The 26608-nt window shown below is 42.2% G+C and overlaps 1 protein-coding gene across 1 annotated transcript in view; it reads right to left on the bottom strand.

Annotated features, from left to right (window-relative positions):
- METAP1D (methionyl aminopeptidase type 1D, mitochondrial) overlaps positions 1 to 16655 on the bottom strand; it is a 93225-nt gene extending 76570 nt beyond the window's left edge. The window contains 1 exon segment of the mRNA XM_025404090.1: positions 15988 to 16655. Coding sequence (XP_025259875.1) covers positions 15988 to 16429 — 442 coding nt within the window. The 5' untranslated portion in view covers positions 16430 to 16655.
- Positions 16656 to 26608: the final 9953 nt, after the last annotated feature.

Raw genomic sequence — 26608 nt, 5'->3', positions numbered from 1 at the left:
GTGATAAAATGTAAAACTGATTGTGGTGATACTTGCACAACTCTTTGAATATACTAAAAAATCACTGAATTATACACCTTAAATAGGTGAACTGTATGGACTGTGAATTATATCTAAAAAAAAATTGTTAAGATTGAGCGTGCAGGCTGGGCGTGGTGGCTCACACCTACAATCCCAGTACTCTGGGAGACTGAGGCAGGCAGATCACTTGAGGTCAGGAGTTTGAGACCAGCCTGGCCAACATGGTGAAACCCCGCCTCTACTAAAAATACAAGTTAGCCAGGTGTGGTGGCGGGCACCCGTAATCCCAGCTACTCGTGAGGCTGAGGCAGGAGAATCGCTTGAACCTGGGATGTGGAGGTTGCAGTGAGCCAAGATCATGCCACTGCACTCCAGCCTGGGTGAAAGATCAGAGACTCCATGTCAAAAAAAAAAAAAAAAAAGATTGGGCAGGCAAACCACTTGAGGCCAGGAGTTCAAAGCCAGCCTGGCCAACATGGCGAAACCCTGTCTCTTACTAAAAATACCCTAGCCAGGCGAGGTGCGCACGCCTATAATCTCAGCTACTCGGGAGGCTGAGGCAGAAGAATCACTTGAACCCAGGAGGCACAGGTTGCAGTGAGCTGAGATTACACCACTGTCCTCTAGCCTGGGTGACAGAGTGAGACAGAGGAGAGGAGAGGGGGGGGGAGGGGAGGGGAGGAGAGGAGATGGGAGGAGAGGAGGAAGGAAGGAAATGAAAAAAGTTGTTAAAAAAAAAAGAGGGCTGGGTGTGGTGGCTCACACCTATAATCCTAGCACTCTGGGAGGCCACGGTGGGCAGATCAATCACTTGAGCTCAGGAGTTTGAAGCCAGCTTGGACAACATGGTGAAACCCTATGTCTACAAAAAATGCAAAAAATTAGCTGGGTGTGGTGGTGTGCACCTGTAGTCCCAGCTACTTGGGGGACTGAAGTGGGAGGACCGCTTGGGCCTGGGAGGTTGAGGCTGCAGTGAGCTGAGAATGCGCCACTGCACTCCAGCCTGGATGACAAAGTGAGACCCTGTCTCAAAAAAAAAAAAAAGAAGGGACAAAAAACCCTCCACAATTCTCTACAACCCAACTGTCACTTTTCAAAGCTCCTTCTACTGCTAAATTTTGCTCCAATCTGCCATCATCCCTAGTGGCCAAATTCACGGATAATTACTTAGTCATCCTGCAACTTCATCTTAGAGACTCTTTTTCCTACTAGGTTCTCTGTTCCTGCCAACTCCTCCTTTTCTGCTTTGATGGCCCCTCCCCTTCCTCGGGTCTCCTTCCCAACAAACCACCAGGTCGTGATGATTTCTCCTCTGTACCATTTCCTTGGCATCCATCTCTCCCTTTCCATCCTGCAGTCATTACCCTAGTTCAGGTCCTTCTGTTTCTGCCACTATGTTCTAACTGACTGCAATGGCTTTCCCTCTCCAATACATTCAGAACACACCAGTAGCAGATTGAAATGGAGACACCATCTCACTTCCTTGTTAAAAAGCTTCAGTGGTCTCTGCTGCCTATAAAGATAAACCCTAAGCTGGCCTTCCAGGTTCTCCTTCTCCACAATCTGCTCCTCACCCGTGTTATTAATCATCTCCTATAACTCCCCTACAAAACTCTCAACTCCAGCCAAATTCTCCATTCTGGAACCCTCTTAACATGTCTTGACTTCTTCTATGTCCACATGGTTTTCCCACCACTGCCCTACCTTCCCCCCTTTGCAATGTCCCCCTCAGCCCCTCTGCTGACGACTTGACCCATCCTTCAAGGCCTAATTCAACACTAATTTCTTCAGTGAAGTGACCACGCTAGCCTCAAATTATCTTTCCTTTCTCTTATTCACAGAGCACTATTATACTGCTCTGCATTATGATATGTATGAGCCTTCTTTCTCCAATTAAACTAAGAATGTTTGACCAAGTTCAGAAGTCACATCCATCGTAAAACTCCAGACTGTACCTCACTCTGCCAGTTCTCTCCATCCTCCTTCCCACTATACCTGCTCTTTAACCTGGCTGGGAATTCTTATCTTTGGATCACTCCTTTTTTCCCCAAACTGTCGGTCTTTTCTCTCTTGACTTCTACTCTCCTGCTCATTTTACCAATAAGGGATGCCAATACAAACAAAATAGACATGGTTCATGTCCTTATAAAGTTTCCAGCCTAGGCTAGACTCTGATTCATCAGTTCAATACCTCTCTTGCCAACCATGTGCCTCTCACTCCCTGGTCCTTCTAGTGTATCTAGCCAATCCAATGATCTACCTCCACACTTTTACACACCCACAGTGACATGTGTTTGAAGAAAATCACACAGTGGCAATGAATGAAGCCACAACAAATACACTGTCTCTAATTTCACTGGGGTCTCAACTCTGCTGGGCAATCCTTCCACTCATCCCTTACCAGTTTCTTCTCCTTTTCCCCTACCTCATCATTTCATCTCTAATCTCTGCAAACGTGTACAGAAATAGAAGTCACTAGGGACACGCAGCTTTTTGAATTTTCTGTCCCCTCTCCCATGTGAAAACTATCTGCATGAACATCTATCATTTCCTCTAACCCTAAGGGAACAGAAGTCTGCCTATCTTCACCCCTCACACACATGTCTCAGCTCTCCCCTGCAGTTACTCAAATCCTGCATATTCTATGGCCAAAACTAGCTACTTCCAACCTACCTTCTGGCTACTTGCTAGCTCTCACCCTACTTGTCTGTCATGTTAAACCAGCAATGATCCCAGGAAGGCTATATAGGCTCTCACATCTCTCTCTGCCTTTGGACAAGAGGCCCTCTCTATCTCTAAATTTCTTCATCTGACCAAGCACAGGACTTGCAAAGACTCAGACTCGGGCCAGTCTTCATGTCCTCTGCGAAGCTGACTCCTCAGTCTCTACTGGATGATCCCACCGCACTATTTACTTGCATCTGTCTGTGCATACATCTTCCTCTGTTGCCATAATGGATTTACATGTCTGATTTCCCTAAAGGAATGTAAACTCATGGAAGACAAGAACCATGTATTCCAAGGCCAGTATAGTGTTACCTGCACGTCCCCCACTACTTAGGTTCTTTTTGTATTTCCACAACACTTGGGTCAAACCTCTTTTCTCCTTCCATTAATGTATGCATTATAATGCATTGTGGTCAGAGAAAGTAGTTTATATATTTTTTCTCTCCAGAAAAACTTATTAAGGTTTCAGTGACATAACTTATCAAGTTTCATCCTATTTTATGTGTATTTGTAAAAAATACACATAATTATAACATTCTGACCCTCAGTAACCTTATTATGGCTACTTAAATTGCCAAATCCTCAGAAACATGCTAAAGTTTCCCACTATGTTGTCATTGTATACATTTTTCTTTTTATTTCTAACTGCTCTTGCTTTATGTATTTCAACATGTTATTTGATTCATAAAGGTTCATTGCCAACAACTTTATTGCATCACCATTAACCACTTTTCGTTCATTATCGAATGCACATTATGTACCAAATGTTGTTCTAAATGTTTGGAGTACGTCAAGAAAAACAACAAACAAAAATCCTTCTCCTTGTGGAGCATATATTCTAGGAGGGAGAGTGGTAACAGACAATAAGCTTGACAGATAAGTTTATCATACAGTGTGTTAAAAAGCATTAAGTACTACGAACAAGGTCTTACAGGAATAAGGAATTTGGTTTCTACTCTGAGTGAAACAGGTTTTGAGCAAAGGATGACCTGATCTGACTTACATCTTTAACGGATCCGTCTGGCTGTTGTGTTGCAAATCAAGTGCAGAGGGCAGGGGTGGAAACAGGGAGGCCAGTAGTAAGGTCTGCAGTAATCTACTCCAGATAGGATAGTGGCTTGAATCAGGTGGTGACAGTTGGGTGACAGAAAATGCTTGAATTCTGGGTATATCTTAAAGGTAGATCCAATAAGATTTCTTGACAGATTAAATATAGAGTGAGAGAAAGAAAGGAATTGAGGGTGATTTGAAGGTCTATGGTCTGAGAAACTGACAGGACAGACTTAAAACTAAGGTGAGAATATCTGGAGTGGAGCAAATTTTGGAGGGAGGGGAGAGATTGGAAGTCCAGTTTTAGAATTTTGGACATGTTAATTTTGAGATGTCTATTAAGACATCGAGTGGAAATGTTCAGTAGGCAGTTGGATGTACGAGTCTAGGATTTAGGAGGAAGGTCTTGGCTGGGGCATAAATATGGGAGTCAACAGCTTAATGTTTGTTGTTTAGAGTCACCAGACTGATGAGATCATTAAGCAGACAGTGAATGTAGATACAGAAAAAGTCCATGAACTTCTTTGTTCTGTTCGATGCTTTTTGTCCTAAATTCTATTCTGCCCAGTATTAATATTGCTACCTGGCTTTTCTCAATGGACACCTCTCTATGGGCAAATCTGACCTTGGGTTAACCTTATAGCTCACTTCCCCCTGGAAACCTGGTAAAAAGAGAACGTCAGCTGTGATATGAAACAATATCACTTATAATAAAAATGACTCCTGATTGGTAAACCTCATCTAGACTATGAATAAATAATAAATATCTGGTAACAAGCCATACTTTGCTGTGTGTGGTAACTCTGGATTTGGGGCAGACATTTTGTTCCTGCCTACAGGTACTCCCTACAAGTGGTTCTTTCAACTTTCCACTGAGAAATAATTGTTACTAGCTATTAGAGATTATAGACTGCTCCAGTTTCTATTGCTGTGTAACAAATTACCCCAAATTTAAGAGTGTTAAAAAAATCCAACCAGGCCAGGTACGGTCACGCCTATAATCCCAGCACTTTGGGAGGCCGAGGCGGGCGAATCACGAGGTTAGGAGATTAAGACCATCCTGGCTAACACGGTGAAACCCCGTTTCTACTAAAAAATAAAAAAAATTAGCCAGGCGTGGTGGCAGGCGCATATAGTCCCGCTACTTGGGAGGCTGAGGCAGGAGAATGGTGTGAACCCGGGAGGCGGAGCTTGTGGTGAGCTAAGATCAAGCCATTGCACTCCAGCCTGGGCGACAGAGCAAGACTCCATCTCAAAAAAAAAAAAAAAAAAAATCCAACCATTTTATTATGCTCATGGATTACATGGATCAAAAATTCAGAAATAAATGTCTAAGGCTATATGGCATCTGAGGCCTTCGTCAAGAAGACTTGAAGGCTGGGGGTGACTCAGTGGCTGGGGGCTGGAACCATGTGAAGGCTCATTCACTCATGTGTCTGGTGCCTGGGATGGGATGAGTCAAAGCCTAGGACTACTGACTGAAGTACTTTCACACAGCCTCTGCAAGCGACTTGGCTTCCTCCAGGCATGGCAGTCCCAGGGTACTTGGGTCTCTCATAAGGCAGCTCATGCTCTGAGCAGGAGGGTTCCCGTGAACAAGGCAGAAGCTGTACCCTGCTTTATGACAGCCTCGAGTCCTACAGCATAACCTCCCCCATACTCTTTTGGTTGAAGCTGTCATAGGACAGTCTAGATTTGAGGGGAAGGGACAAAGACTCCACCGCTTGATGAGAGAAGTATCAAAAAGATTTTGAGGTCAGGGGCAGTGGCTCATGCCTATAATCCCAGCACTCTGGGAGGCCAAGGCAGGCGGATCACCTGAGGTCAGGAGTTCAAGACCAGCCTGGTCAGCTTGGTGAAACGCCGATCTCTACTTTTCTTTTTTTTTTTTTTGAGATGGAGTCTCTCTGTGTTGCCCAGGCTGGAGTGCAGTGGCGCGATCTCGGCTCACTGCAACCTCCGCCTCCCAGGTTCAAGCAGTTCTCCTGCCTCAGCCTCCAGAGTAGCTGGGACTACAGGCACCCGCCACCATATCCGGCTAATTTTTGTATTTTTAGTAGAGGCAGGGTTTCACCATGTTGTCCAGGCTGGTCTCGAACTACTGATCTCGTGATCTGCCCACTTTGGCCTCCCAAAATGCTGGGATTACAAGAATGAGCCACCACGCCCGGCCCCTTTCTCTACTAAAAAGACAAAAATTAGCTGGGCATGGTGGCTTATGCCTGTAATCCCAGCACTTTGTGAGCCTCAGAGCCCGGGAGGCGGAGGTTGCAGTGACCCGTGATCATGCCACTGCACTCCAGCCTGGGCCACAGAGCAAGACTCCGTTTCCAAAAAAAAAAAGAATTTTGATATTCAAAGGGGGAGTACAGACACAAAAATACATGCAAAATTTTGCATGTATGGGTCTGTGTCTTCTCCCTTGAATCTGGGCTACCTTGTGATTGCTTCAATCAATAGAGTACAGAGACAGGGGCATAAGAGGCACATCTGCTAAAAGGAAAAAGACATTTCTTGTGCTAGGTGTTTTCACAGGTTACCTTAATTAACTTTTTCTAAAATACACTTTTTTTTTTTAGAGCAGTTTTAGGTTCATGGCAAAGTAAAGTGGAAATTTAAGTTACTTTTTAAACTTATGTGATAATAATTTGTAGGGAGAAGATTCAAAACCAGATCTTTACTAGTTGCCTCATCTTCCTATACACAATCACTCTGGGATGTTAAGAAGCATAGTTCTATTTATTCTAAGCACAAGGTTTGATATTTCACTATATGAAGAAATGAGCATCTTGTTATAATGCGAATGCCCAATACCCTGAGAACCAATTTGCAACAAGCTCAGGAGGATGTTCAATCCTCTGACCCTACAATCTTCCACTCTAACATTAAGGTATAGTAAGAATTTCTTAAATTTCATATTTTAGAAATGCTACTTCTGTCAATAGCTCTTCTATCTTGAATCTTGCAATCCTGCCTCACAATTTCATTTCAACACTCCATGACATTTCATATACTTTCAGAAAATTAAAGTAGATACACAATTAAAAATAAACCCATATTTAAAAAAAATTAGCCCATATAGTGACCCTAAACAAAAACTCATTGGTCACTTTTGGAGGATAAACCTGTTATGGTAGTCTCCTCTTAGATAAGAGTTTCAGTTATCCAAGGTCAATCAAGGTCTGAAAATATTAAATAGAAAATTCCAGAAATAAACAATTCACAAGTTTTTAAATTGCACACTGTTCTGCACAGTGTGATGAAATTTCACACTGGCCCACTCCATTCTGCCCTTTTTGTCAGCAGGTCCACACCCTGCACACTACCGACCCATTAGTCATCCACATCCTCTGCTTCTGACATCCATGTCATGGCTTAGTGATCCAGGATCACCTGAAGCAGATGATTCTCCTTCAACAGATGAGTCTTCTTCAGACATGCAGTCTAAAACTACATCACAATGCCTTCTCATTCACCTCACTTCATTTCATCACGTAAGCATTTTGTCATCTCACATCATCATTAAAAAGAGGGGTGAGCACAGTGCAAAAAGATATTTTCAGAGAAAGGCCACATTCACCTAACTTTTATTACAGTATAGTTTTAGTGATTGTTGTTAATTTCATACTCTGCCTAATTTATAAATTAAATCTTAGCACAGAAATGTGTGTATAGGAAAAAGCATAGTACAGCACAGTGCAGGGTTCAGTACCATCTGTGGCTTCAGACATCCACTAGGGGTCTGGGAACATACCCCCATTGGATAAGCGGGCGACTATGGTATTTTTAAAACTGATAAATAAAGAGAACAAACCATTTAACTTTCCTTGCTGGGACAGGGCCTGTCAGGGTAATGAAATACTTGATGAGAAAGTTTCTTTTTGCAGATGTTTTCTAGCTGATAAATAAAGAAGGAGTAATTAAAATATTGTCATATGTAAACTCCTAATGAGCCAGGTAATGATCGCCAATGGCCACTAATGTCTCCAATGTCTCCAGGCCACAATGTCTCCAGCAACACCACTATGAAGTACTTGTAACAAAAAATGTCTAACTTAAGTCAGGCCTTGGATCTAATTACCATTTTATAGAGGAACATCTTCAACAAGCCCTGTGGAATATACTACAATCAGCAAAATCCAGAAAATGCAAAGCTCCACAGAAACAACAGACTAACCAGTTGCTTCAATAAATAATTTTCAAAAAAAAAAAAATGGAAAGTAAACTTATAGATTTAAAAAAAATTAATATCCGGCTGGGTGTGGTGGCTCATGCCCGTAACCCCAGCACTTTGGGAGGCCGAGGCAGGCGGATCACTTGAGATCAGGAGTTGGAGACCAGCCTGGCCAACATGGCGAAACCTTGTCTCTACTAAAAATACAAAAATTAGACAGGCGTCGTGGCAAGTGCCTGTAATCTCAGCTACACAGGAGGCTGAGGCAGGAGAACTGTTTGAACCCAGGAGAAGGTTGCAGTAAGCTGAGAATGAGCCACTGCTCTCCAGCCTGGGCGACAGAGACTCTGTTTCCAAAAAAAAAAAAAAAAAAATATATATATATATATATATCTCCTTTTCCATCCATTTCAGCATAACTGGTATTAGAATTCCCACCTGTCTTAAGCAATTAGACAAAACATGTGAAGCAACTATATCTTGGCACTGGATATCAGGCAATGCAGGACCATGAAACTTAAAAGAAAACAATACAACACATGAGCCCACACTGGCCTCAGCCACCCCCCAGAACCAACAGCAAAACACAAATAGATCCATCCTAACAGAGGATGAAGAATCAAAACTCCTAACAGAAGATGAAGAATCAAAACTCTGTTTGATTCTTTCAGGCTTGAAAGAATCAAACTGATTTAACAAACTGCCTGGCGGTTCTTTAAAACATATGCTAAAGAAAAACAACATAATCTCCACCAAGATATTATCTGTCATGTCACTTATAAAACTAAATATTACATGATTAGCCAGACATGGTGGTGTGTGCCTATAGTCTCAGCTACTTGGCAGGCTGAGGTAGGAGGATCACTTGAGCCCAGGAGTTTGAGGTTGCAGTGAGCTATGATTGTGCCACTGCACTCCAGCCTGGGTGACAGAACAAGGCCCTTCTCTAAAAAAAAAAAAAAAAAAATTACATGACATGGAAAGAAGCAGGAAAATATAATGTACAACCAAAAGAAAAAAAAAAAAAAGCAGTCAATAAAACAGAAACAGACTCTGAGGGGACCCAATAATAGAATTAACAGCCTTTTAAAAAGCTGTTATAAATATGTATGTTCAAGTACTTAAGGGAAAAGATGAACATAATGAGTAAACAGGTGGGAAATCTCAACAGAGAAATGGAAATTATAATGCAAATTCTAGAACTGATATGTACAACATAAGAAGGAAAAAAAGGCTCCCTATCTTTTAGAGATACATGGTAAAAAATCTACAGATGAAATAATATAGCTGGAATGTGCTTCAAAATAATCCAGCTGTGGGGAGGCAAAGTGGCTGGGGGTATAGATGTAACAATAGTGGCCATAGGTTGATGACTACTGTAACCAGATGATGGCTACGTGGGAGTTCATTGTACTGTTCTCTCTACTTTTGCATTATGTTTAACTGTCTCCATGTTCAAAAGCTTAAAAAGAAAATTCAATCTCCACAAGAACAAGCTGTTTCAGCTATAAAACAAGATGTTGTTCAAATGAAGCTCTGCATACACGTAATACTTCTCCCATCTTTGCCAAGTTCCCTAAGATATGTAGCATCCACACTGATTTTCATGGATTTCTAATGCTTGAGGAAAGTGGGTATTTCATGGAAACTATAAATATTGGCCAGGCATGGTGGCTCACACCTGTAATCCCAGCACTTTGGGAGGCCAAGGCGGGCGGATCATGAGGTCAGAAGATCGAGACCACTCTGGCTAAAACAGTGAGACCCCATCTCTACTAAAAATACAAAAAACTAACTGGGCGTGTTGGTGGGCACCTGTAGTCCCAGCTACTCGGGAGGCTGAGGCAGAAGAATGGCATGAACCCGGGAGGGGGAGCTTGCAGTGAGCCGAGATCGCGCCACTGCACTCCAGCCTGAGTGAGAGCGAGACTCTGTCTAAAAAAAAAAAAAAAATAGAAACTATAAATATCTAGTTGTATGTCATACTCTGTGTGTATACATGTTATATGAACTTAGACACATGTATACACACACAGAAATACTGATACTTTATTTACAAAATGTGAGTATCTTATATTGTTTTACAACTTGCTTTTCCCAAATAATGTATTTTGTGGACATCATTCCATACCAACAAATGCAGGTCAATATCTTTTTTTTTTTAATGACTGCAAAGCATTCATCACTGAGGGTCTATATGCCCTGTAGTATACATTGAAATTTCTTACTTTCAATGAGCATTCATCACTGAGGGTCTATATGCCCTGCAGTATACATTGAAATTTCTTAATTTCAACAGAAGACAGGAACTATTTGTAGTACAGAAAGCTGTTTCACATCAACCAATGAGTAGATAAATAAAATGTGGTATTCACGGTGGCTCATGCCTGTAATCCCAGCACTTTGGGAGGCCAAAGTGGGTGGATAATTTGAGGTCAGGAGTTTGAGACCAGCCTGGCCAACATGGTGAAATCCTGCCTCTACAAAAAATACAAAAATTAGTCAGGTGTGGTGGCGGGTGCCTATAGTCCCAGCTACTCAGAGGCTGAGGCAGGAGAATCGCTTGAACCCGGGAGATGGAGGTTGCAGTGAGCCGAGATTGTGCCACTGCACTCCAGCCTGGGTGACAGAGAGACTCTGTCTCAAAAAAAAAAAAAAAAAAAAAAAAGACACTATAGAATACTACTCAGCCATAAAAAGGAAAAAAACAATATCTTTTATAGCAACTTGGATGGAACTGGAGGCCATTATTCTAAGTGAAGGAAAAGAAAACCAAATACTGTATGTTCTCACTTATAAGTAGGAGCTATGCTATGAGGATGCAAAAACTTACAGAGCGATATAATGAACTCTAGGGACACGGGGGTGAGGGAAAAAAGACAACATATCGGGTACAGTGTACATTGCTTGGGTGATGGGTGCACTAAAATCTCAGAATTCACCTCTAAAGTATTCATCCATGTAATGAAAAACTACTTGTACCCCAAAAACTACTGAAACAAAACATAAAATAAATAAGAAAGAAAGCTGTTTCACAGCCTGGGCAGCATGATGATAACCTGTCTTTATGGAAAAAACAAAAAATTAGCTGGGTGTGGCGGTGTGCGCCTAGCCACTCAGGAGGTTGAGGTGGGAGGACTGGTTGAGCTCAGGAAGTTGAGGCTGTGGTGAGCTGTGATTGTGCCACTGCGCTCCAGCCTGCGTGACAGAGCAAGACCCTGGGAAAAAAAAAAGAAGGAAGGAAGGAAGGAAGCTAGCTGTTTCAAATAGAGGAAAACACATACAAGTATGTATGGATTTAGGAGCACTTAGGACTTTAGAGGCATGGTTTCATTGTAAGTATTTCTTAATCTGTGTAGTAACATGCCACATTATAATACAATTGGAATGTATTTGTTAAAAGATGTCATACGGCAAAACTCCATTTCCATTCTCTGGTTGTCAACAGGAATGTAGTCGAAGTAATAGGAAACTAAACTTAGGAATATTAGCATTTTCCAAATCACCCATGAATTGCATCCCAAAAGTTTAATTATAAGTTGGTTTGGCGCTGGGCATGGTGACTCATGCCTGTCATCCCAGCACTTTGGGAGGCCGAGGCAGGTGCATCACCAGAGGTCAGCAGTTCGAGACCAGCTTGGCCAACACGGCAAAATCCCCGTCTCTACTAAAAATACAAAAATTAGCCTGGCATGGTGGCGGATACCTCAGGAGACTGAGGCAGGAGAATCACTTGAATTTGGGCAGCAGAGGTTGCAGTAAGCCAAGATCAAGCCACTGCATTCCAGCCTGGGCGACAGAGCAAGACTCCGTCTCAATTTTAAAAAAAAATTGGCTTGGCAAAACTGAGCAGACATTTTCCTGCAGAAGCTATACAAGATAGCAAGGATCTCAGGGCAGTTAGCAAACGTTTAAAGTACTTAACTCACGGTGTATAATAGCCCCTCCCCTGCCTGGATATTACATTTTTGAAAAAAACCACTAAGGTAACAAAATTCTCAGTTGGAAGAGTCTAGGGCCTTACAGTCACAAGTGAACAAAAGTACTTTTTAAAATATATTTATTAAAAATAAGTAAATGGCCAGGTGCAGTGGTTCATGCCTGTAATCCTAGCACTTTGGGAGGCTGAGGCAGGTGAATCACCTGAAGTCAGAAGTTTGAGAGAGACCAGCCTGGCCAACATGGCAAAACCCTGTGTCTACTTAAAAATACAAAAATTAGCCAGGCGTGGTGGTGGGCACCTGTGGTCCCAGCTACTCGGGAGGCTGAAGCAGGAGAATCGCTTGAACCTGGGAGGCAGAGGTTGCAGTGAGCCAAGATCACACCACTGCACTCCACCCTGGGCTACAGGGCGAGACTCTGTCTCAAATTAAAAAAAAAGAAAAGAAAGAAAGAAAATATGCCCTCTTACTTGCTGTATTAGTCTGTTCTTACACTGCTATGAAGAAATACCTGAGAATGGGTAATTTATAAAGAAAAGAGGTTTAATTGACTCACAGTTCCGCATGGCTCGGGAGGCCTCAGGAAATGTATAATCATGGCAGAAGGCACCTCTTCACAGGGTGGCAGGAGACAGAATGAGTGCAAGCAGGAGAAAATGCCAGATGCTTATAAAACCATCAGATCTCCTGAGACTCACTCATTTTCACAAGAACAGAATGGGGGAAACTATCCCCATGATCCAATTACCTCTACCTGGTCCCGCCCTTGACACATGTGGATTATTACAATTCAAGGTGAGATTTCCTTATTCCTTTTCATACTCACTGGGATCTTACTTAGTGGCCTGAGCTAGACCAGGGATTCCAGTGAAGTGAGGGCTGGGAGTGAGTTCCTGGGGCCCCAGGGTAGGGATTCTGTACTCTGAGTAAGGGATTTCCTGCCAGTGCTAGTACTTGGGAGTATTTTAGTCCCTTAAAGGCCCTTGTTACCTTCTCTCTTGGTTCCAGAAGGCTGATCTGTCTTTTCCTCTTTCCAATGTCACTACTCAAAGTTTCTACCCCTCCCTCGTTAGACCATGATGGAAGAGAACAAGTCTTAACAGCCTCTCAATTCAGTATGCTTTTAATGAGTTTAACTTTGAGCCAGGTACTGTGCTTCTAAAGACAGAAAGATACATAAGACAAAGCTCCTGTTCAACAACAATTAATAATCCAGTAAGGAGTAGAAATGGTGAGAGGAGCTAGGTAACTACTGTTTACAGGGTATACTGTGACCAAAGCCACAATGAGTTGAGGCATCACAAGAGAAACCTCATGCCGTTTTTAAAAGGTTAAAAAAAAGTCTTCCTATATTTCAAGAAGAAATGATGCTCGGAGATGCTGATGATAAATCCTGGTACACGAAGACTTGTAATGGATTGCTTTATATCAATCTAGATGGGTGAAAGGGAGGAAGAGAGTGGAGAGAGGAGTCTTCGTGAATTTACCCTTCATTTTCAATTATTGGGGGTGGGGATCAGGTAGCAGGAAAACCTCTCTGCAATTTAAAACTAGCTATGGATAGTTCAAAAAAGGGCCCTTTCCCATCATTAAAACAGCTTCCTGATGACACACTTTCCTTCTCTCCTCTAATCAGAGGATCCACTTCTTGGTTGTTGCAACACTTTGGGATACAGTGGGATGGATTATAGGAACCAATAACTTGGCCTGACTTCCATATATCTTTTCTCAAGATTGTCTAAACCACCATTTGTCAAAATCACAAGTGATCAAAAAGAAAGAAAAGATTAATGCTATTTCTGTAATCTGCAAAGAGATGTTATATATAAAGCTGGTGCAAAGTAATTGCAGTTTTTGTCATTAAGTGATTCTAAAACTGCAATTACTTTTGTACCAACCTAATACATATATACGTACATACAAGAATATGTTTATACATGCATAGGTGTATATATATACACCTATGTATGTTTTCAGGTTTTTGTTTTTTGGTTTTTGGCTCCTCCTCTACATTGACTATCTACTCAGATCCTTCTCACCATTACCAGAAGCACACAAAAATGAAGTCTGAAGGCCATGATTTCTTGTGAAAAGAAGAAACAGAAAAGTAACTTAATTAGTAAAGAAAGTCTGGACTAGAACCCAGATTTTTTTTTTTCCGGCTTACTACAACTTCCCCCTCCTGGGTTCAAGTGATCCTCCCACCTCCACCTCCCAAGTAGCTGGGATTATGAGCATGCGCCACCAAGTCCAGCTAATTTTTGTATTTTTAGTAGAGACAGGGTTTCACCATGTTGGCCAGGCTGGTCTTGAACTCCTGGCCTCAAGTCATCTGCCCACCTTGGCCTCTCAAAGTGCTGGGTAATATTACAGACATTAGCCACCTTGCCAGGCCTGGAGCCCAGATCTTAAGAGATATAAATTGGCTGTCTTTTCACAAGGCTACACTCTCATGCTCATCTCCATTCCTCCATGCAACCAGTCCAAAATGCTCACTACATCACCTTTCCCATACACATCTCTCCCTCCAATATTCCTGTGGCTCCTTTCTCATCTCCACTAACACTGAAGTCTATTCCATTACCAACCTTCTTCCTCTCTAAAAATATCTTCCTCTTCACTTCTTATTTTTTATTATTTTTATTTTATTTTATTTTTTTCTGAGACAGTCTCGCTATTGCCCAGGCTGGAGTGCAGTGATGCGATCTCGGATCACTGCAACCTCCACGTCCTGGGTTAAAGCGATTCTCCTATTTCAGTCTCCCAAGTAGCTGGGATTACAGGCATGCGCCACCATGTGCAGCTAATTTTGTATACTAGTAGAGATGGGGTTTCACCATGTTGGTCAGGCTGGTCTTGAACTCCTGACCTCAAGTGATCCACCCGCCTCGGCTGGGATTACAGGCGTGAGCCACCGTGCCCGGGCTCTCTTCACTTCTTGCACACACTCATCCTGTACTGTCTCTGCTGAACTTTACACACAGACTTCTATGGAGTGACCATGTCATGCAGTACAGAGAAATGAGTTAAAAAAAAAAAAATTAGAATCATGTTCAAATGAACATTCTGCCTCTTACCATTTGTGTGACCTTAGTCATGTTACTTAACCTCTCTAGCCTCACTTTTCCCTTCTGCAAAGAGAAAATAATTCCTAACTCACAGGGTTTTTGTTTTTGTTTTTGAGACAGGGTCTGGCTTTGTTGCCAAGTCTGGAGTGCAGTGGTAAGATCACCGTTCACTGCAGCCTCTCGACCTCCCAGGGTCTCACTCATTGAGTTTTAAAAGGAAGCAAGCATATGTAAGGCGCTTAACACAGTATCGTGTACTTAAAAGGCACTTAATAAACAGTAGCTATTACTATGAAAATAATATTTACCTCACAAAACTGTTCCTACATGCCTGACACTTAAGTAGCTCCTCAAAGCATGAGTTTTCCTCTTTCCCCGTCCTTGAAAAAACTTTCCAGTTCTTTCCAACAAAGATTCAGAACCTAGTTCAAATCCACCAAAGATTTCCCCAATTCTGCTGCAAAGGCATTTGTATATTTACTAAAATCTCAACACTCACGCAGGATAAAACCTACTTAGAACTACCCAGACATCTTTTCTTATCTTCTTAACTTTAAGTCACTGGAAGAAAACAATCACATTTTGCAAGTCCCCAAAAGGCATGTCTACATAAGCTCTAGGGAAGGAAATCGGGTGTCCAGATGCATTTCAGAATTACCATAGGTTTCTTCGTCCGGCATACAGAATAAATGTTTGTTACACTAATGATACAACCGAAGTTGGGGGAAAAAAGCTTCAGACGATGGCCCGCAAATCTCAAGGAGTAATTGCGAATAGATGCCACGTGGTGACGTGGTCTAGGCGGGTGATCAGTGAACAAATTTTTGCGTGTGTTCCTGGGGTGTGTGAATGTGTCATCGTGTGTGTCTGCGTGTGTCTGTAAAGACTGAAAGTACAGTCGTGTGCGCCGAGAAGTCTCAGCGCGGGTGTGCATCCCTTTGGACCCGGGTGCGTACCGAGTGAACAACCGTGTGAACCCTCACAGGATTGTCCTCCACGCACTTACCTCTGCGGACGAGCAGGTGGACGCCGCTGGGCGCCGCCATGTTGGCGTCGGTCACGTGGCCGCGAGCACTCGCTCACCGCCCTGCCAGCCGGAGCCGGCCAGTCGCATCTCTGCCGAAGCCCTGAGGCGTCGAGGCCGCCCGAGGTGAGCGCGCGTGCGCGCGTGGGGCTGACTGCGGGAGCCCTGGCGGGGAAGCGACTAGGGCACCCGGGCAAGCAGCAGAACCCGCGGCCGGCTGAGTCCTCTCCAGCCGCGAGAGGCGGGCTCCAGCCGCGGCTCTCGCGCTCGCTCTGAGCCCCCGCGCCCAGGTGGGATGGAAGAAGCCTGTCAGGTAAGCGTGGCATCCAATATTTATAGCATCAACATTGTGGTGCATGGAAACGTGAAGTTGGGCGGAAAAAATAAAGCACAATCTAGTGTTCAACATAGCACTTTGTATCATCTGCCACTCTGTTGCAAATTATTCCCCTGGACTCAGTTGAAAGGTAAAATTTGGTTCAAAGTCACCAGCTTCCCTTTTGCTGTCCCAGAATCTACATTACTCAGCAGAGACTCCAGACAACACAGGATCTGTGTGTCGCTGCAAAATCTATTCTAGGTACCCCAGTGGGTATGCTCAGGAGACTTCTCTTTCCCCAAGGACGCCTTCTGTACTTGGCAGTAATAACTAGAGTCTTAATCCTAAATTTGGAGTTTAAGTATAAAAGGATGACGCCTGCCAATTGCATTGCCAAGAGATGAAGCCTGCAGAAGGCCAATTGTGAATCAAATGAGGGAGCTGATGTATGCCTACTGATGACGGTGCCCATTTTTACCAAATTCACTGTCTCTCTTACTTGTGTTCTGGGGTAGATGCCATCCTGTCATGGACCAGGTGTTATTCATCTTAGTAGCCTCCGTGCCCGGCACAGAACCTGATACCCGAGGAATGTCAGGTGAAGCAATTGAACACTGCATGAAACCAGTCAAACTGAGAATGTAACCGTTTCCAGACTTTAAATGCAGTAAAGATTGATAAGGATTCTCGGTGAATGTGTGTGATGTCTTCTAATTAATTTTTAAGCACTACTAACTCAGTGAATAATCTACACAATTCAGAACAATTCAGAAATGAGTTAAGGAACAAGTGCAAGCCCCTTCCTCGCCCTCTGTACACACCACAGTCCCACTCCCCAGTTAACCACCGTGTGCTCAATCCAGATCTTTGCCTTTTACACACAGGCAAATGTAAGTATTTTAAATAGAATCATATACTTACTGTTATGACTTGCTTTTTCCATTCCACTCATCATAGACATCAAATCTTAGAACACTTAGTTCAAACTTATTCTTTTTAATGACTACATAATCTTGATATTTTTACTTTTAAAGAGAGTGAATGTTGGCATTTCATTAGAGGACACAGGCTATAATTCTTGGAAACCTGGTTTTGGATGCTTTTGGGTCACCTTGAAAGATAAAGAGAAATAATGCTTTCCAACAAGGTAAATAAGATGTACAAGACTGAGAATAAAATGTAATCCTATGGGTTACTTCAAGCCCTACCTTTCGCAAACTCATTTCAATTCCAGGGAAAGCATTTTTGAATGTGGCAAGTCTTTCCTCTGTATAACTGAAGCCAGCAATCTGAGTGCAGCAAAGGAGCCTGAGAGTTAGCTGGCTGCAGAGTCTTAAGAAGTGTGCAGAAAAAAGAAATCTAGATGTCCCTAGCAAAATTCCTTAAGGCATCAAGCCCAGTTTCAAACACATTTGAAATAGAACACATGTTCATGTGATTTAACTCAGCCAGCCCTTGGAAAATAAAGGAATGCTTTATTCCCCTACAACTAGAAGGAAAAGGAAACACTATGAGGACCCATTTGGCACCAGCAGTAGTGGAATCCAGTGAGGAAATCCTCAATAAGTTCAGCATGGAATGTATATATCTGGGATGAGCTAGAAATGAAGCAAATATGAACTTGCACAGGTGATAGCTCATCCACTGACCCTGGATCTGGCTTCTCTCCTACACATCCTTCTCACAGTAGAAGGGTTAAAAGCTGCCAGCACATGTCTGCCAAAGCCATCAATTTATAGGATATAGGCCAGGTTTGGTGGCTCATGCCTGTAATCCCAGCACTTTGGGAGGCAGAGGCAGGCAGATCACTTGAGGCCAGGAGTTGGAGACCAGCTTGGGCAACATGGTGAAACCTGTATCTACTAAAAATACAAAAATTAGCCAGGCATGGTGGCGCACACCTGTAATCCCAGCTACTCAGAGGCTAAGGCGGGAGAATCACTTGAACCTGGGAGGCAGAGTTTGCAGTGAGCTGAGATCCCGCCGCTGCACTCCAGCCTGGGCCACAGAGGAAGACTGTCTCAAAAAAAAAAAGGGCGGGGGGGGGGGCGGATATATACATAGTGACCAACAAGGTAAAGGGCTGGATCACTGATATCTAGGATCCCTTGCAATTTTAACATTCTGTGATCTTGAGCATTAGAGTGCTTTTATTTAGATGAGTAACCACTACTGAGTCACTTCTCTACTCCATTTCTGTCCATGCTCCTATCTGTGAAATGAAGGTTAATTATATTATGGCACTTCACTGATTTGAATTCTCACCATTAGTCAGATTATGTACTTGGGATTCTTGAATAAAAAATCGAATAGTTCGGCCGGATGCAGTGGCTCACACCTGTAATTCCAACACTTTGGGAAGCCAAGGCAGGAGGATAGCTTGAGCCCAGGAGTTGGAGATCCAGCTGGGCAACACAGTGAGACCCCATCTCTACAAAAAATTTAAAAACTAGCTAGATGTGGTGGCACATGCATATAATCCCAGCTACTTGGGAGGCTGAGGCAGGAGGCACGCTCGAGCCCATGAGTTTGAGGCTGCAGTGAGCTGATTGTGCCACTGTACTGTAGCCTGGGCGACAGAGCAAGACTCTGTCTCAAAAAAAAAAAGTTGAATAAATTTTCAAAACCAGAGTTCAAGAAATAAAGGATAACGTAATACCTTCAGTTTATGTCCAAAAATTCATTCTTGAATGTTAAAATATTTTTATTAATTGTGATTATTATTTTATAGGTCTTTACCTTGATTTTCAAAAGACCATGTCTTATTCACTTCTTTTAAAATCTTTTTATTTATAAAATGTATAAATCAAATAAATTCCGATATGCATATTTTTGAAAAGCCCATTTTTCCTTCCTCCTTCTTGAACTTAATGATATTATAGACTTATACCATGAGTTTTTCTAAAGTTGTATATAGTTTGTAATAAAATTTAAATTATGCAGGTTCTGTAATGTATGTATTGAATTTTTAATTGAATATTTGCATTTTTAAATGCTCTAAGGGATTATGTGACATGAAGTAAATAATTTTTTTAAAATGTTTGTCTTACAGTAAATAACATCATCTTGTAATTTGTCTCACAAGTTTAGATTTATTTATATTTATATATATATTTATATATATATATATTAGGATTACTATAATATATTTGAAAACACAGGCCGGGAGTAGTGGCTCACGCCTATAATCCCAGCACTTTGGGAGGCCAAGGTGGGCTGATCATCTGAGGTCAGGAGTTCAAGATCAGCCTGGTCAACACGGCAAAACCCCATCTCTACTAAAGATGCAAAAATTAGCCAGGCGTGGGGCGGGCACCTGTAATCCTAGCTATTTGGGAGACTGAGGCAGGGAGAATTGCTTAAACCCGGGAGGCGGAGGTTGCAGTGGGCTGAGATCACGCCACTGCACTCCAGCCTGGGTGACAGAGCGAGACTGTCAAAAAAAAAAAAAAGAAAGGAGGGAAGGAAGAAAGGAAGGAAGAAAGGAAGGAAGGAAGGAGGGAAGGAGGGAAGGAGGGAAGGACAGAAGGAAAGAGAAAGAAAACACAGACCGTGAAATAGGAGCCAAGGTGCTTACATAGCTGTAGTAAAAAGCTGTTTTATATGAACACATTGTAAGATTAACTGATATAATGTGACTGCTGGGGGAAACTGGTACCCTGGGACCACACAGCTTCAGCGCAGTTGTCATCTAGACCCAGGTGCCTCATTCTCCCTTCCTGACCCTGCCTCTTCATTTTGCCATCTGAATCCGTAAAGTTAGCCTTTTGATTTGATTTCACGATCAATTCTTAGCAACTCTGTGGTTGGAGAAGAATCTCCAGTCTTGTCCTCTAGCTTCTCTAATTTTAATATGTTGGTATGCTACGTGTTTACATATTTTAAGTCAAATGAACATTCTTTTCAGGAACTAGGAGTCCTGCATAAACATAAACTGCATGTACAACAAAGATCTGTCTTAGTAGCTGATTGGGCCCCTCTAAAGTTAGGGTCTATGTTTGAAGGATTATAGGTTCAGGCAGACAGTTTCTAGGGCACTCTCAACTAACTTGCTGGCAGAATGTCATGTTTCCTATACCAATCATTTGAAACAATCATGAATATATTACTGAGTAATCTAAGGGTACTGTTAGAGAAAATGTGTAAATATTTAATGTTTTGCAAGGAAAAGTAATGCCATATGTGAGACAGTGTGGTGGCATGATCCTGGCTCACTGCAGTCTCAACCTCCCGTGGTCAAGTGATCCTCCTGCCTCAGCCTCCTGAGTAGCTGGAACTACAGGCACACACCACCACACCCGGCTAATTTTTCTATTTTTTGTAGAGACTGGGTCTCACTGTGTTGCCTAGGCTAGTCTCAAACTCCTGGGCTCAAGCGATGCTGCCACCTTAGCCTTCCAAAGTGCTGGGATTACAGGCATGAGCCACTGTGCCTGACACTATTTGCTGGACTTTCTAAGGAAGATACCCATTTTTATCACAACCAGTCACATAGGTATATAGAATAAAAGACAGCAGACTAGGCAAGTCACACACGAAAGCATAGGAATGCACAATAATATTCATGTCTTTATTGCAGTCTACTGTGCATTCTCTCTCTTCCTTTTGCCTTCGCTCCGCACCTGTTTCTCTTCTTTCTTTTATTTTTCCCTCTCTTGTAAAATTACTTATTTTCCTGTGGCTTTTTTCCCTTTCCCTCATGAAGTGGTGATATTGGTTATCTTCTCATATTTTTCCATTTTTGTTTACTCTTTTGCTATATTTATGGTTCTGTGTTTGCTGTTACGTTCTTAGTGGTTTTGATTTAAAATATTTGGTCCTGTAGGACTGTGTGAGGCCAGTGCCTATGGAAAGCAGTTTGATCATTAATATCAGAGGATGAAAATATTTGTAATTTTGCCATTTCCTGCATATAAGTATGAAATAGTGTTCTTTAGTCAGTTAGCAGTTACACAAAAGAGACTGCTATAAGAATCTCTGAAGTGGAGATCATGAAATGAGAAGGGATTTAATAATAGAAAGAGAAAACTAGCTGTATGTCCCTTTCTGCCCTCCCACTCTCCACCTCCACTCCCCAAACTGGCTGAGAAACTAAGCAGTAGTGCATTTTTTAACTTCTTCGCTCGCCTCTCTCTGAACACATTCTATATTCAAGACTGAAACTGTTGAAATAAGAGGGCAGATGCTGCCACGACCTCTCTTCCCATTGAACCGAGCTCCTCTGTGCTCACCCCATCCACTTTAACCCAGAGAATAACCTGTCTGGAGTGCATTCTACATCACTGCATTTTCTTTTGCTTGATGAAGGATAAAGGAAGAAAGCGGCAGCTGCTCTAGGAGCAGACAGCAAACAAGCCTCTCTGTGGTAGCCCCACGGCCTTCACAAAAGGGGATTCAGAGAGCCAGGCAAACACACACATCCAGCCCAAGACTTCCGCACAGATTCACCTGCCAAAATTATTAATTAAACATGTAACGAGCTATCCAGGTGAACTGAGAGTCTAAAGCACATGTTCCAACTAGTCTTTTATTAAGATGGAGGAGCGAGGATATGGTTGAAGAACTAGAAATGGCTTCAAGATCACCTAATCCAACTCTAACCCTACCCCTTCTGATTTTAAGATAAAGACAGTGAGACCCAGGGAGGTTATAGAAGATTTATTCCATTTCAAGCCTGTATATATTTTAACACTGGAGGTTTTTAAAAACAATTTTTTACATTAATACAGCACTTCTTGCAGCATCTTACACACAAGAGCTCAGCAGATATTCATAAATGATATTATACTTTTATTGCATTACATTTCTCCACTGAGTTAATGGGAAGCCCAAAAAATTATGAAGTATGTTTTTCAGAGCTTTGGTGACTTATAAAACCAGTGTATCAAAGATGGAGACAATTTGTTTTGATAACACATTTTTTCCAGATTCGTCTTTTACCAAGTAAAGTACATGGTAAATTATGATTCCTTTGAGAATCAGTTTCCAAAGAAAAGAATTGAGTATTGCTCTTTTTTTTCCTAAGAAAACTTTCACTATCTTTTGGTGAATTCTGCCTGGTCGGAGTCAGGTGGAGCACAGTTCCATTGTTTAAAGGTGCCATTTGGTTGCTTCAGGTAAACTTTTATTTTAAAAATTTCCTGGATTTACAGTTTTATTTGACAATAATATGGAGCTTCAGTGGCAGAACAATATACCTGTAGTAATATTAAACAGATTTTTATATCAAAGACATATATAGTGAAAAAATAACCATACAATTATAACAAGGTTTACAATGAAAAGCAACAGGTCAGGTGCAGTGGCTCATGCCTGTAATCCCAGCACTTTGGTAGGCTGAGGTGGGTGGATCATCTGAGGTTACAAGTTCAAGACCAGCCTGGCCAACATGGCAAAATCCCATCTCTACTGAAAATACAAAAATTAGCCAGGCATGGTGGCCTGGGCTTGTAGTCCCAGCTACTCTGGAGGCTGAGGCAGGAGAATCGCTTGTACCCGGGGAGGCTGAGGTTATAGTGAGCTGAGATCGCACCACTGCACTCCAGCCTGGGTGACAGAACAAGACTCCGTGTCAAAAACAAATAAACAAAGAAACAAACAAAAAACAATTCAGCATCAGTGCTTTGAAGATATTGTTCCATTATCTTTCAACATGCAGTATGACTGATAAACTGTAATGCTGAATCCCCCCTTCCTCCCCCAGGTTGTCTGCGTTTTCCCTTATGAAAGCATTTAGGATCTTAATTTTATGCTGTGGATTCTGAACTTAATAATTTGGCCTGTGAGTTGATCTTTTTAGCTAAGTGGTAGCGGTACAGTGGTTGAGAATCTAAGTGAGTCATATTGCATGGGCCAAATTTCCAGCTCTGCCACTTACTTGCTGTGTGACCTCGGTCAAGGTAACCTTCCTAGGCCTCAGTTGAGGATACAAAGTACCTCAAAGGGTTGTTAATGAGAATTGAGATAACTCATGCAAGTGCTTAGCCAACAATAGAAAGTGCTCAGTAAATGTTAGCAATGCTGCTCAAACTTCAGGGAGCTCTTATAATAGTCTGAAGATTCATTTCTTCAACTTTGAGGAATTATCCTCTTCCTTTGGTTATGTTCTGTTTGCTTTTCCTCTCTGAAAGGAAAATTATTGGTTATTGAATTTCCCACATTGATCCTGTTTTATCTTTTTTTCTCATATTTTCTTTCTCTCTTTTTGATATTCTGGGAAATTCCCTCAACTTTATATCTCAGTCTTTCTGCTGCTTGAGTTAGAGCAATCATTTTTAATTTCTCAGAGCTGTTTCCTACTCGCTTTTTCCTTTTTTCATACTGTTCTTTCATGTGATATGTCTTTTCTTACCCAGTTTTTATTTTAAACACTTAAAAAGATACAGCAGGTCAGGCAGAGTGGCTCATGCCTGTAATTCCAGCACTTTGGGGGGCCTAGGCAGGCTGATCGCTTGAGCCCAGGAGTTCGAGACTAGCCTGAGCAACATGGCGAAACCCCGTCTATACCTCCCCCACCCCCCCAAATATATATATATATATTTATGTGTGTGTGTGTGTGTGTGTGTGTGTGTATATATATAAAACTAGCTGGGCATTGTGGTGTGCGCCTGTGGTCCCAGGTATTTGGGAGGCTGAGGTGGGAGGATCATTTGAGCCCAGGAGGTGGAGATTGCAGTGAGCCAAGATTGCACTTCTGCAATCCAGCCTGGGTAACAGACAAGGACCTTGTCGGTCAATCAATCAGTCATACAGGTTGAAAGAACCATACAGAGAACACCTGTATTTAATTCCACCTATATTCGACACTTTTACGAACTTTGTCACATTTGCTTTATATGTATATATACACATACACACACAGACATGTGTATGTGTATATATACACACACATACATGCCCCACATACACAAACATATTTTTCTGGACCATTTGAATGTAAGCTACAAATGTCATGACCCTTTGCTCCTAAATGCTAAGGCATATGACTCTCAGGAATAAAGACATTGTCCTGCATAATGACAGTACCATTATCACAACTCTGAAAATTAACAAAATTCCTTACCAATTGTGTCCGTAATTTTCCTTCTGTTGGCTGGGCGCTGTGGCACACGCCTATAATCCCAGCACTTTGGGAGGCCGAGGCGGGCAGATCACGAGGTCAGGAGACAGAGACCATCCTGGCTAACATGGTGAAACCCCACCTCTACTAAAAATACAAAAAATTAGCCAGGCGTGGTGGCGGACAGCTGTAGTCCCAGCTACTCAGGGGGCTGAGGCAGAATGGCGTGAACCCGGGAGGCAGAGCTTGCAGTGAGCCGAGATCGCACCACTGCACTTCAGCCTGGGAGACAGAGCAAAACTCCGTCTCAAAAAAAAAAAAAATTCCTTCTGTCTCAAATATGTGCAAAATCTACCAAAATGTAAAATGTCCATACCTTTTCACTCAGAGATTCCATCACTATTCATCCTACATATACACTCCCACATATATAAAATGGTGTATACAAAAGGCTATTCGCTGCGGCATTGCTTGTAGTAGGAGATAGGAAACAACCTAAATGTCCTTTAATACAGTATTGGGTCAAACATTGACATCGAGCTATGGAATATTATACCGTTGTTTAGAATTAAGGTGTTCAGAACTGAAGTAACATGTGCTGGTAAAGATATGCATTAACTGGAAAAGATACTCAGAGTACTGCATGTAGTATATCAGTATTTGTGTTTATAATAGAAATGGATGTTTGTAGACTGATAATTCTGGGGGATAAAAGAGAAACTGGTAAAAATAATTGTAAACAAGTGAACTGGGTGGCGGTGTGGGAGGGTAGTTTATTTCTCATCAAATACTTTCATAAATTTTAAATTTTTTTTTACTTAGAAAGTCCATGACTGCATTTTTTTTTACTATGTATATGTTACGTAATTTTTAAAAATTGTGCTTAAAGTAGATGGATATTCAATCCCAGAGAACAATGATTCTAAACCAAGGATGATTTTGTTCCCCAGAGGACATATCTAGAAACATATTTGGTTGTCACAACTAGTGGTGGGGGTGGCACTACTGGCATTTTAGTGGGTAGAAGCCAGGGATGCTGTTAAACATCCCACAATACATAGGTCAGCCTCACACAAGAAAAAATTATCTGGCCCAAAATGTCAGTAGGACTGAAGCTGAGACACCCAGAAATACAGTGATTTGTAAGGATGCAAAGGTTTGAGAAGAGCTAAGCCAAGACTAAAGGAATAAACAGAAAGGTGCATATGCCTACCATTCAAATCACTGTGCATTTAAGATAAGGCCAGGCACAGTGGCTCACGCCTGTAATCCCAACATTTTGGGAGGCAGAGGTGGGTGGATCGCTTGAGCTCAGGAGTTGGAGACCAGCCTGGGCAACATGGTGAAACCTTGTCTCTACCAAGAACAACAAAAATATATAAAAATTAGCCAGGTGTGGTGGCACTTGCCTGTGGTCCCAGTTACTTGGAGGGGCTGAGGATGCAGTGAGCCGAGATCATGCCACTGCACTCCAGCCTGGGTGACAGAGTGAGACCCTGTCTCTAACAACAACAAAAAAAGGTAATTCAAATTTCTGGCCATGAAAGAGATGGTTGGAGAAGTCCAATATGCTCCTGTTTGCACAGAATTTATTCAAATTGGGACATTATAAAGTTCCCACAACCTTAGTTTATGGTGATAATTTTAACTGTTGTAAAGGTAGTAGAGTCACTTTAAGAGTGAGGTTAGACTAATGTCCACGACTTCTAGGACTTTCATCTACTGGCATACTTGTATATGTATGCATAGCACATATACAGTAGGCATTGCAGCATTGTTTGTAAAGGAAAATATTGGGAACAACATAAATATGTTACTGGTAGAGTAACTTATGATATATCTACACAATGGAATACCATGCTGCCATTAAACAAGATAGCTCAAATAATCCCCAAAATAAAAGTAAAAAAGCAGTTAGAAAACGTGGGTCATCGGCCAGGCGCGGTGGCTCAAGCCTGTAATCCCAGCACTTTGGGAGGCCGAGACGGGCGGATCACGAGGTCAGGAGATCGAGACCATCCTGGCTAACACGGTGAAACCCCGTCTCTACTAAAAAATACAAAAAACTAGCCGGGCGAGGTGGCGGGCGCCTGTAGTCCCAGCTACTCGGGAGACTGAGGCAGGAGAATGGCGGGAACCCGGGAGGCGGAGCTTGCAGTGAGCTGAGATCCGGCCACAGCACTCCAGCCTGGGCGACAGAGCAAGACTCCATCTCAAAAAAAAAA

The sequence above is a fragment of the Theropithecus gelada genome, chromosome 12 (assembly GCF_003255815.1).
Source record: "Theropithecus gelada isolate Dixy chromosome 12, Tgel_1.0, whole genome shotgun sequence".
In the NCBI taxonomy this organism is placed as follows: Eukaryota; Metazoa; Chordata; class Mammalia; order Primates; family Cercopithecidae; genus Theropithecus; species Theropithecus gelada.
Note: the sequence above shows the minus strand (reverse complement) of the source record. Positions and strands in the feature narration are given on the sequence as shown.